General features: G+C 40.3%; 1 protein-coding gene across 1 annotated transcript in view; it reads left to right on the forward strand.

Annotated features, from left to right (window-relative positions):
- Positions 1-13,400, forward strand: part of LOC124276624 (protein strawberry notch homolog 1-like) — a 43,065-nt gene extending 29,665 nt beyond the window's left edge. Inside the window, 11 exon segments of the mRNA XM_046712276.1 lie at positions 310-381; positions 723-828; positions 1,876-1,950; positions 2,084-2,230; positions 2,477-2,571; positions 3,772-3,864; positions 5,830-5,976; positions 6,645-6,721; positions 7,134-7,330; positions 7,966-8,049; positions 8,052-13,400. Coding sequence (XP_046568232.1) covers positions 310-381; positions 723-828; positions 1,876-1,950; positions 2,084-2,230; positions 2,477-2,571; positions 3,772-3,864; positions 5,830-5,976; positions 6,645-6,721; positions 7,134-7,330; positions 7,966-8,049; positions 8,052-8,098 — 1,140 coding nt within the window. The 3' untranslated portion in view covers positions 8,099-13,400.
- Positions 13,401-13,405: the final 5 nt, after the last annotated feature.

Below are 13,405 nucleotides of genomic sequence, written 5' to 3' on the forward strand. Positions count from 1 at the left end.
CAGATTTTTGGCATTTATATTTTTCATGATTTCCATGGAAAAGATTTGGACTTAGTCTAAAAAGACATCAAGCTGGACTTTACGTAACTGTCAGAATATTTGCTCTTTCAAATATGTGGGGGCCGGGGGGATATGTCATCTTATAATGGGGCATATGTCATCTTATGATGACTCTTGTTTGGCATCAGCTGAAATATAAACTTCATAACAGAGGTCTCATTTCATTTTGAGTGGGCTGTTTTGTTTAGATGTTATACTTTGATTCATGTGCCAACACTGAGTGAGATCACATGGTGTCTCTGTTTGTAGGGAGCGCTGACTCATGGTGACCGACGTGCAACCGAGTCCAGAGATCTCAGCAGGTTCAACATTGATAACAAGGTGAGAACTTGTCTCATACTTACGTTTGCATATAAGGTTGCAATAAGTCTTGTAACAAGTAAGACATGTTATAATGAATATTAAGGACCCACATACATAATAGGTAAATAATAACACAATTGCTATCACAAAAAACAAACAAAGCTGATTTCTTGTGGAAAAAAATCTATCAGTGTCAGCCATCCATCTGAATTTTAAGACGACTGTAATAAAAAATCAGACTGAATGGTAGCCTTCATGTGTCAATCAGTGCCTATCTTTAAGCTTTCTGATGTGTCCAGATACTAAAAAGTTGCTGTTGTTTAGCTGATTGAGTACATGTACTGTTGTGTATGTTCTAGTATGGTCGTGCTGCTTTGGAAGCTGTGATGAAGTGTGTGCTCAACTTGACTGCGGACACACCACTTGTGGCACCCCCACAGACATACAAGGGAGACTTCTTCCCTGGTAAGTGTTCGCTCATCATGCTGAAGACCCTCGTTCGATTCCCTACATGGGTACAATATGTGAAACCCATTTCTGGTGTCCCTGCCGTGATATTGCTGGAATATTGCTGAAACTCGATCATCTCTGGTAGGCAGTACCCACAGCCAGGTGTAATGTGTATCCCAAGGGTTTCTTTTCAACACTCATCTGAGTGAGAATTATAGCTTACACAACACCGGCAGTTATGCATCTGCTTCCATGAACACCCTACTCCCATTGCCCTTGCAGTTCAGTTTACGATCACTGCCGGTAGTCCTCATCAGACTCTGTATTGTGATGTTTACATTCATCTTTCTTGAGTTGGATCTGCAGAAATAGGGCAAGAAGTGATTGGGAAACAAGTTTCAATCAAACATTTCTGTGGTAATCTTTATTAGTCTGGGTTCCCACATTCTCTGGGCGGTGGGGTAGCCTAGTGGTTAAAGCGTTGGCTCGTCACGCCGAAGACCCGGGTTCAATTCCCCACATGGGCACAATGTGTGAAGCCCATTTCTAGTGTCCCCCGCCGTGATATTGCTGGAATATTGTTAAAACCGGCGTAAAACTAAACTCAGTCAGTCAGTCAGTCCCACATTCTCTGTTTGCTGTAAGAGGCAGCTAAATAGATCAGATGGCTAGTCATGGTCAGTTGGTTGACAGCATGTCTTTGACAGTGCCAGTCGTTGCTCACATGGGATTGTCTGGAGATTATAGGAGATTTTGTTTTCTTTCCTAAATAGTAGCTCCTTTATCAGTTAGCTTAACTGAAAACTGGAACCACATTCTTGGTACCTTTGCGGGGGATAGGGAGGTGAGGTGTAGAAGAGGGATTGGGACATAAAGAAACAGTCAAGGGCCCCCTTTCACAAAGCACTAAGGTGATCGTTAGTCATGAAGGTAACCTTAGTGCAATGTTAAAGAATAGGAGTTAAAGTTAACCTTAGTAAAGGTTGCTTTGTGAAAGGAGCCCCTGTTTGTTAAACACATATTCATAATGCTGATGTACATGAACTGCTATTATACTTTCAGATGTGAAGAGAGGCCTTGTTGGAGTTGGTATGATCGGCATAGATGAGCGATCAGGCTTCCCAAGTCTGGAAAAAGGTATGTTATACTGTTATCAATGACATGTTATAATCAAGTTGGTTGTCCCACTGTCATCAGAGTTGACATTGAAAATATAAGAACAAGTAAGGTCATTAATAAGGTGATGGATAAACTGACGTTTTTCTTGTAGACTACAACAACATCAGCAAGTACTTGAACCGAATCCTGGGTATGGAGGTTGAGCTCCAGAACTCGCTCTTCAAGTATTTCACAGATACTCTCACTGCCATCATCCTCGAGGCCAAGCGGAATGGCCGCTGGGACATGGGCATTCTGGGTAAGTCTGCATCTCACACTAACATTGTGATATGTTCAATTTGATCTCGAAGTGTTTTTAAGTAATGAGGGTGTAGGGGTGGGGTAGCCCAGTAGTTACAGCGTTCGCTCGTCATGCCAAAGACACGGGTTCGATCCCCGACATGGGTACAATGTGAAGCCCATTTCTGGCATCCCCTGCCTTGATATTGCTGTAATATTGCTAAAAGCGGCGTAAACCTAAACTCACTCACTCTTCCCAATGCAGATCTGGGTTCCGGAGGTGAGAAGGTCCACAAGGTGGAGACACTGACATTCCTGGGCAACACAGCCACAAACACAGCCAAGACAGAACTGACTACAGTGAGTAATGATCCTCAAACTGGTGTGTTGTATATGGGAACACATGCCACCTGGTTCCATACCTGTATAAGGGGCATGGGAATCAGGTTTTTAACTGAAACTAATCATTAATTATCCCCTGCCGCGTGTTTAGCGCGGAGCGGGGCTATAGTATTAGGCTCAGTCCGTCTGTCCGTCCGTACGAATTGGAATATCTTAAGAACCGTTCACTAGATTCTTTTCATAATTGGTACCTAGGTTCATCACAGTATAAGAAAGGACAAAGTCAGGTTTCTTGACTTTGACCCTAATTTCAAGGTCACAAGGGGACTTTAACGTTTTACCTGCATGTTAAGCTATCTCAAGAACCGTTCACAGGATTTTCTTCATATTCAATGCAAAGCTTTATCTAGGGAAGGCGCAGGGCCCAGTCGATTTTGGTGACATTTTTAACTTAAACTTTCATTACTTTATAAGTTTGATTTGATAATTTGCGTTGGGGGATTATGTCGCCTTAGTGACAATGCTTGTTGTAACACATAGTACCATGAAATGGGACATTTGTCAATTATTAATGATCAGGGTCCCTATCCACTAAACGTGCATCCAATGATAAACAACTGAGTTACGACAGGTTGTAACGTTATGAACGCTCTGTGGATCGGAACCCAGAAAAGTAATTTATCTAAACTTACATAAGCATTTAATGCCCTGTACTATAAAAGGAATTTTTTTCAATGACATACACATAATATGCTATTAAGCCAACACATGTTCAGATATCTACATACCGCCCAACTGTAGTGGTGTAGTGGTTAGCCGTCCGTAACAGAACCGAGGCGGAAGGTTCGCGGTTTGATCCCCAACCTCGTCCATACCAAAAGATCGTTAAAATATGGTACTTGTTGGTCCCTGCCTGGCGCTCGGCATTAATGGGTACAACAAGGACTGGTCGGCTCGGAGTCAGTATAATGTGTCTGAGTGTGGTATTCATGCTTCACTGCAGCATGGTATCTCAGTGGGCTAGCGCTATAAAACCAGCTTCAGTCTGGGCTAGTACAAGCATTGAAGCAGCCGCACATACACATGCATGCACGTCGTCATATGAGCGAAATATTCTCAAGCACGACGTTAAACCCAATTTCACCTCACCTCACCTCACCTCAGATATCTACATGTGCAATAAATACAATTTACCTGAACTTATGACTGTGTCTACAGGTGAGTGTGGAGAGAGGCATGGCTTGGAACCAGGCAATTGAGCTGTGGAGAAAGTGTGTTGGATCTGAAGAGGGATTCTACCTGGCCTATCAGGTAGGTTATCCAACTGATCAGTGTTCAGTGTTCAGCGTCAAAGTGCCTTGTCATAGGTCCTGTGTTAGAAGTAACAGAACCAAAGGAGATCGGAGTTGTTAAAGCAGAAAATTGCAGTACGAGACTCCTAGATAAGGACAAACTTTATGGATGAACAGCTTCTTTATTCGGATGATACAATGTTTCAATACAGATTCTTACAGGAAATAAGTTTGTGATTTATGGTAGTCAGAGGCATGGCTGTACTAATTTAGTCTTCAATTCAATGTAAGCCAGTAGCCAGTAGTGTAGTAAAGTGTAGTACAATAACAGTGGAGCATCTTGTGATGTAGCCCAATTAGTCTAGTAAGGTTTTTCTCGCATGAATGTGTCCTCAAACAGTTGAAACTAATACAGTGTATTGGCAAAATACTTTCTTAGCCACATTCAGGATTTGCTGCACCACCCATAGACACTCCATTGAAATTTATTAATGGTACTTAAAATGGACTCCGTCCATGCACATTTGTCTTTTCCGGAGCAGAACTCTAAAACTGTTCAACATTTCTTCACCAAACTTGGCACATAGATAGATCTGGTGGTGTACTGGTGCCTTTTGGTAGTTTTGGAATTGTGAATAAAATATTTTTGGCATTTCCATGGCAACAAGTTTGACTTAGACTGAAATTGGTGATAGTGCTCCTTTCTGGAGCAGAACTTTAAAAACCTTTCAATACTCTCCTTCCACTTTTCTATATACACACCTAAGTATTTGATATAATCATAACTCGTAGACATAATCATGAAGAGTATATTGCCATTGGGGGGGATATTGATGACTTTGTCTTCTTGTGTAAACTTGATCTAGGTGTGTAAATTTGTCTAAGAACAATGCTGTGATTCTGAAACCGTATCAGTATGAAATATTTGCCACCTGTGTTCAACTTGAGATTAACACAAACAAGTCTCTGACAATATACCTATTGGGGCTAATTTGAACTAGCAAACTAATACCTGTGCTAATGACAATGTTTTCTGTATTTTTATCCCCCTCAACGTGTTTTGCGGGGGGTGTTAAAATGGACTCCGTCCGTGCGTGCGTCCGTCCATCCGTGCACTTTTGTCTTTTCCGGAGCAGAACTCTAAAACCGTTCACTATTTCTTCACCAAACTTGGCACATAGATAGATCTGGTATTGTACTGGTGCCTTTTGGTAGTTTTGGAATTCTGAATAAAATATTTTTGGCATTTCCATGGCAACAATTTCGACTTAGACTGAAATTGGTGGTAGTGCTCTTTTCTGGAGCAGAACTCTAAAACCGTTCAATGTTTCTTCACCAAACTTGGCACATACATATATCTGGTGGTGTACTGGTGCCTTTTGGTAGTTTTGGAATTCTGAATAAAATATTTTGGCGTTTCCATGGCAACAAGTTTCACTTTGACTAAAATTGGTGATAGTGCTATTTTCCGGAGCAGAACTTTAAAAACCTTTCAATACTCTCCTTCCACTTTTCTATATACACACCTAAATATTTGACATAATCATAACTCGTAGACATAATCATGAAGAGTATTTTGCCATTGCGGGGGATATTGATGACTTTGTCTTCTTGTTATCTTGTCAAAGCATTTTAACACAGGCTGCTGATTGACTAATCTACAGCAGGAGTAATATTTATGTCGTCAATATATTAATCTAAAACAATAATCCAGCTATGTGACGGCTCTCTGTAAATAATCAAATCAGGACCAGACAATCCAGTGATTGATGATCATAAACATTGATCTGTGCAAATGAGACACAAGGACATACATCGACTGAGTGACACAATCCTGTTAGTCTCATCATAGGACAAGGCATGGTTGCTGAACACAAATTCAAACAAGGATCTTCACAGCTGACCTAAGACATAAAGTGTTATATGATAAACATTTTGATGCTCAACAGAGTACAATTTGTTCAGGTGAAAACTTATGTTTTAGGAACGGAACATGAAGCGGACGTCCATCTTGATTGTGCATCAGGGAAAGAACAAGAAGAAGGAGCGTCTGTACAACGTGTACCGCCCCAACACTGGCCTCCAACTTCGCTGCGAGACGCTAGAGGAGATACGCAAGAAGTACAAGAAGGTCAGAAATGTTCATAAACTTAAGGGGGCGGTGGGGTAGCCTAATGGTTAAAGCGTTGGCTCGTCACGGCGAAGACCCGGGTTCGAATCCCCAAATGGGCACAATGCGTGAAGCCCATTTCTGGTGTCCCCGGCCGTGATGTTGCTGGAATATTGCTAAAAGCGGCGTAAAACCAAACTCAGTCAGTCAGTCATAAACTTAAGTGGAGAAAATATACGTCTCAAAACAATAATTAGATTAATCTGAAGTATATTGTTAATAGTATTGGTGGTCCAAAACCTTTTTTGAGTGTCATATCCCAGGGAACAGTTAAAGGTTATGCTTAAGACCACAATAGATCAATAACCAGATGTTCATCCCCATCTGCCTTTAACCATATCCAGGGCGGTGGGGTAGCCTAGTGGTTAAAGCGTTCGCTCATCACACCGAAGGCCTGTGATTGATTCCCCACATGGGTACATTGTGTTAAGCCTATTTCTGGTGTCCCATGATATTGCTGGAATATTGCTAAAAGCGGCGTAAAACCCAACCCAACTCACTCACTCACTTTTAGCCATGTCCCTCACACTGTTTTACTGTCCCCAAGTGCCAACAGACTCTGAGATGATGCTGTTGATGGTAGCTGCTACTGTGACTTTGTGTGTGAAGCTGATGGCCTTTTGTTCCAGGTGCTGCCAGACGAGGCTCAGAACTGGTGGGATGACCAGTATTATGCTTCAGCCAAGTGTTGCAGTCATGCTTACTGGTCAGTAATAATTCACCCGGGAGAGGATTGGGGTTAAAAAAAACAGGGCAACTTAGTACTAACTCCTTTCCTTCCAGCAATCACATTTGAAAGTGTAGAAATTTAGTCTGAAATTCATGAAATGTAAAAGGTTGACTCAGCATTCTAACTAATATACTTTTGTTGAGGACAGAAATTATTTGTTGATGACACAAAAAGGTCATCTTTTTAAGTGTGTACACCTTATCATATGTTGTATATAAAGAGCTGAAATTTAGCAAAGTGTGTCTTTCTGTGTTACGTAACATCTCTGCAAATATGTGACCCTGTAATGATATTTTTGCTTTTGTTTTCTTCAGGTAAGATTTCATGCAAAAGTTGGCAGATTGAAATTGATAAAAATGATTAAGTTGGAGTTTCCTTAATTCGCCAGGCGGGGTAACTGTAAGAAGATGGCCCTTGGACTCCAGTGTGAGATTGGTCTGCGAACTCGGACGTACCATGTGTTGAGTGGCTCCGTACTTAGTGTGTGGAGCAAGGTGGAAGGAGTCTTAGCCTCCATGCCAGGCGGAGCCAGCTCCAAGATGCAGATCATACGGCTCCGCACTGATGATGGCAAAAGGATTGTGGGTAAGTCATGATTCGGTGTAAATCCCCTGAAGTTTATTGAACCAAGATCAATTTGCTTGTGTTAGTCAAGTTGAATCTAAGTCGATGTAACACGTGTTCTGATTGGATAGAAAGAAGGGAGATAATTCGCGTTGCGATCTTTTGTCCGCTAGACACTCCATTCTTCCTCCCCAACACCACTACATTTTACGAGAACGGAAATATGGCCAATATATCACATCCATTAGAACAGAGGTTCACCCCCAGGAAGATATGACAAGTAACCTCTGTGGGAAGAGAATGCCCCCACCTAGCATACACTTCCATCACCCCCCACCCTAGCATACACCTCCAGCATACACCACCATCACCCCACCACCCCACACCCCACCTAGCACACACCTCCATCACCCCACCCCCATCACCCCCCACTCCCACCCAAGCATACACCACGATCACCCCCCTACCCTAGCATATGCTATCATACCAACATACACACCACTGGATTGTCTGGGCAAGGTCTGAATACTTTTATGCTGTCTATATACCTGGAATATTGCTGCACATAGCATTATTCAACAAAAACAAAACAACAAATTATTTTGTTGTGTTTATGTTGGACGTTCATCTTACCTGTGTTCCTTCATCTCTTCCAGGGAGCCTGATCCCAGGCAACTGTGTGAATCCTCTGACCAACATCCTGTCTCAAGACTCGGCTAAGATGTACTCGGAGAAACATCCACCCCCAGGGAAGACGAGGCCAATCTCAGCATGCCTGTGTTTTTCTGAGGACATACTGTTACTTGTGTATTTGCAATACTCACACTAAGTCTCCAGAATGTGCTTTCATCACCTTGTCAGTCTCCGCTGTCTTGGTGAACAACTGAACTTATCAGCCATGATTGGACATTGGGAACCGGAGCCACAGGACTCCTTCCCCAGTTTTGGTGAATCGGATGTTTTCAGCTGTGTAATCTGGACGTTGTCAAGTAACAAAGCTATCCAGTCTTGGTGATTCTGATATTATCTGCGTCAAGTCTTGACATTGTGAAGCTGTTGTGAATTGTCCATTCTGGCATCTCAGATGTAATGTGCAGCACAGACCACACATTGGAAATCTGGGAAAACATTACTGTAGTGGTTCAACTCAGGTCAGGTCAGCATCAAATGATGAAACATTCAAGCTGACATCATCGAGCAACGGATACATAGCAGAGCACATTTGCTTTGTAAGGCAGATAAGCCATCAAACTCTATTCCATTCATCGACCATGAAGACACTATAAAGCAAGGTTCACTGCAGCAAACGAAAGGGCCCAAAACCAAGTCACCTTAGGAAGTGGACCCATCTCTTTACATCCCATGCAGTGCAGTATAGGACCATTTCAGCAATCCAGCATTTGCTCACGTCAACACCTATTATAAAACTGGAGAATTATATATCTTAGCATCTTAGTGGTACTAAACAAGATGCAGTGTGGAATCTATGAACCAAATATATATTGATCAACCTGTAGCAGTATTTTTGTCATGACTACAGACCCATGCTTCAACAGAGGGCGTGATCCTACTGAAGTCAGTGCTGTTGTGTGCAGGTTGTAATTGGTGTTTTGTGTTAGCTACCCGGACAGGCTGGCAAGAGATAGGGCGAGACTAGATTGTACCCTCAGTCTTTCATACAATATGGCCATTGCTACATTCCTACAGCCGTGACAACGCTACAGCGCCAGTAGTCTAGATCATTGCCTAGACGTACAGTACTCTGAAGCTGTAGATTCAAGGAACGCTACAGCGCCAGTAGTCTAGATCATTGCCTAGACGTACAGTACTCTGAAGCTGTAGATTCAAGGAACACTACATAAGACTCCAATCATTGTTTCTGATGTGAGGATCAGAATTCATGGATTTACAGGGAATTGTGCAAATTAAGCAGTTGAGAACCCGCGACTGCCAGAATTCTTGTGTTGCTGTGTGAAAGTGGATGCGAGTTTCAGTATATTTTGTGAAAGTGGATGACCATATTGAAGAACCCTCACACGTGCCTTGTATATTTGCCTGTCAGTTATGCAATCAAGACTGCTTATTCGAAATACATTGAAAAGTCCATCGATACAATCTTGGAGTGTCAATACTACATTCAGAATATTGCCACGGTATTTATCTGACACGTGTGGTTTCATCTATATCATAGTTGCAGCCTCTTACACTTTCCAATGATAGGTTTATTTCCAACAATACAGAACTTCATGCATGATGTGTAAATATAGCCTCTTCCAGTCAAACTTGATAAGTTTTTATAAGTGCATTTGCCATTCAAGATACATGCAACGTGCTGTGTAGAGACGTCACGTGAATTTGTGATATATTTCAGTGTGTATATATTAACTCGAGTTTTCCAGTGAAACAATTCCTACAGGCAGATTCTGCCATAGCTAGCTTGAGATTGATCATGCTCATGACAAACCTGGTATGGATGATGATGAATCGATTATATTCCAAGTCAGATGTTTTGCCAATGTAAATAGAACTCTGTGATTTCTGATCAAACAATTGTCATGTGCAAAAAGAACTATTTTTTGTACTGGTCTGCGTGAGCCATGTAAGAGTTTGTACCAGAATACAATGGATACCCCTCTCTGTATCTCAGGATGTATCTGTTGCTACCAAGTTGATGCAAGCTTCACTCACCATATTCTCAATAGCGATCTCTGTATCATTGGTCTGTCCATAACGGTTTGTACAGTTGTTCATTTCAATTTAACAAAAGGTGCTTTCAACTCGTGTTCAGTACCCAATCAATGTTACCAGAGACTTATTTATTTGGCTTTGTGTTGTTGTAATGTTACCACTTATGTCTGTATGACAGATCTGTGTGATAGTGTAGAGAGGGTGATGATGATGATGATGATGTCCAACTCAACCTGCTTATAATTACTCTCACCTTGGTGGGTACTTGTCAAACTTTAAATTAATGAGTTAACAGTGAACATAAGGATTAAGCAGAAATGAAAGATTCTGTACTATGTCAAGATTTTGTTAAAAATTGTCATGTAATTTATGTTGTCCACACATAGGCTTAATATAATACATATACTATCTGATGTAAGATATTAATTCCCAGCAAACAAATAATGGATATTTTAAAGCGGTTTCTGTCTTTGGTTCATCAGATGGAAGCATAAGAAACTACTTTCCTGCCAAAATTGATAAATATGTTATAGCAGTTTCTATATTTGGTTCATGAGATATATGAAACTACTTTCCAGCCTACAATTAACAGATGTAGTAAAGTGGTTTTTGTGTTTGGTTCCTGGAAAATGAAGCAAGATTATGACATGAATTCCACTGTTAGGCATTTATTTAATTGTTACATGTTGAAAGCGGTTTCTTTTTAATCAGTTTGTATTCAGATATTGTCACGGATATTGTTTATATTTTTTTGCAATTTCAGTTTATTGATGGACATAATTTCTCAGCTGCAAGAAGGGAACATTACACACTGATACACAGATCCTATCGACTGAAAGACAAATGGTTATTATGTCAAGTCTTAGAAAGTAGGTTGAAGAAAATCTCATTCTAAGAGTTGTTCTAATGAATGTCTGTATGTGCATGGTATATCTGGTTCTGCGAACAGATTGTTAATAACATGATTTCTTAATTGTTCAATAGATAACATTTAAGTTTAAATCATTTTCAAATCGTGATACATCTTTTATGAAGTGATAAAAATATCCATCTGATATCTTGCTGAGATGCTTCTTATTGAATTCTAAATATATAAGAAATATGTGCAAGTCTGGAGATTTGAATTTGATGAGTTAGTACCCCCTAAAACTCTACTAGCTAATGAGGTATCAGGATCTTGTGGTAGGTCTATTATGTCGAGCCTCTTTTAACCCTGAAGAAAATGTACTTGATTTGTGCTTGGGTCTATTTCTATCCTGGCGTACACCAGGTAGCCTCTGGTGCTTACTGTTGCTTCTGTCCCAGCCCAGTCAATTAATCCAACAGGGGTGGTGGGTTAGTGTAGTGGTTAAAGCAGTGGCTAGTCACGCCAAATATCCGGGTTCGACTCCCCACATAGGTACAATGTGTGAAGCCCATTACCTGTGTCGCCTGTCGTGATATTGCTGAAAGTGGCGTAAAACCCCACTCACTATTTCTAAACAAGCCTACAACAGACAGCCCCTGGTACTTACTGTTGCTTTAGTCCCAGACACTATTCCATTACTCCAAGACTTGTGAAAATCTGAAGGGACAAGTTATGAAACTAAATAGACCCCACTTGAAGTTGACAGTGACAGTGAATTGTTTGCTCATATCCGTCACTAGGTAGTCTGATCCAGACTAAGTTATTTGCAAGCAAACAAATGACAGGTGTATAACACCATGCTGTGGTCCTGGATCACAGAAAGAATTTAAATTGTTTTTCGTGTTGTGGATATCCTACCATTATGGATATTCTGACGAGAAAGGCCTCATTTATGCCTTGTTCTCTGGATCCATTGGCATTTTGAAAACATTTTACCTCCATTAATCCCATGTTAGAATAAGTCTCCAGAAACCAATGCTGATTGAGCTGTCAAAACGTATCGGTGTGTCACGTTTAATGATTTGGTTAAAAGGACCAATTAGAGGCTTACTGATCTGAGAAAAATTGTTTTCTGTCTCAGTTTATACTGAAGTTAATACTTTCTGAAATGTATTTTATCAGTTTCAAGAGTTTTAATGTTAGATACTTTTTGGGGTATTTTAATCCCATTATTTAAGAACTTAAATTTATGGTATTAATTTGTATATTGACATATATACTACATAAGCATGATAAGTAAGTGATACTAACTTGTTTTGTGTATAGGCCATCCCATTATTTTATTACAGATAAAATTGGATAGTGACTGCCATGTTGTCCCTCTCATAAGTAATCCCAGTTCATTGGAGATAGGATCAGATAGTGGCTCATGGGTTGTACTTTGTCAACGTATTTAAACATAGATACGAATAGATAGTGCTAGGTTGTACTCTCATTAATCACTCATTTCATTGCAGATAGGATTGGATAGTGACTGATAGATGTTTTCTCATCAATTTAGATATAGACAAGAATTGATAAGCAAGGTTATAGTCTCATTAAAGGCACTATATCCCACCACACTTCTCTAAAAATAAATAATGCATTTCTCTCAATAATACTATCAGCCATCATGGAAGCTACCATATAATTTATCCCCCCAAAATACGTAATTAGATTACAATGATAATTAAAAAGTTCGAATTAATTAATGCAATGTTGCATTAAATCGATTCTCGCGCCCTGTACCGGTTGAACATTATTTCAAGCGAACCCCACAATTGTTAACATTCCATATATGGCAAGTGTTCTCTGAAAGCTGTTCGCCTCAAAGTTTCAATTAACGATTTCAGGCAAGTCGTAAGGGATAATCAGTCTTTAACTGCATCAATAGGAAGCTAAAGTGAGTGCACATGCCCCAATATATATAATATAGACCGATATATTGTCAAAAATGTGTGACATTGTGCCTTTAATAATTCATTTCATAAGACAGGATTACATAGTGACTGATAGGTTGTACTCATCAGATAGATAGATTAGATATAGATCCGTATGATAGTGACTGTGGAAGGTTGTGAAGTGTAGTGTTCCCTGACTGCGCTGACGAAGGAGGAGGGAGCGTGACTGAAGGCTGGAGCGATGAATGTACAGTTAGATGTCTGGAGTTGACCACTGGTTAAAGGGACACTATTGATACAGACCACCTGGCCAGTAATCTCAGCGCTTGTCACTTCAGTAGCAAACAAAAACATTTTGTCCATGTTCATTTATGTCATGTCATATGCTAATTTATAAAAATGTAAGTTTTCAGTGCGTGATTTGTATTTCATGTTTACAATGTGAGTAAAACTGATTTGATGTTTCTGGCAGTCAAGAGATGTGAGAAATGTTAATCTGCCTTAAGTACTTCCAAGTATTTGCCTTTTCTCAAACTGATAAAATTGATAGTGTTCCTTTAAAGTTGTTCTGTTGAATATGTCCTGAAATATGTTTGTAATAAACACATCAACAATAGCATA

Source organism: Haliotis rubra, unplaced genomic scaffold (assembly GCF_003918875.1).
Source record: "Haliotis rubra isolate DU_JTF1 unplaced genomic scaffold, ASM391887v1 Scf210, whole genome shotgun sequence".
Taxonomy (NCBI): Eukaryota; Metazoa; Mollusca; class Gastropoda; order Lepetellida; family Haliotidae; genus Haliotis; species Haliotis rubra.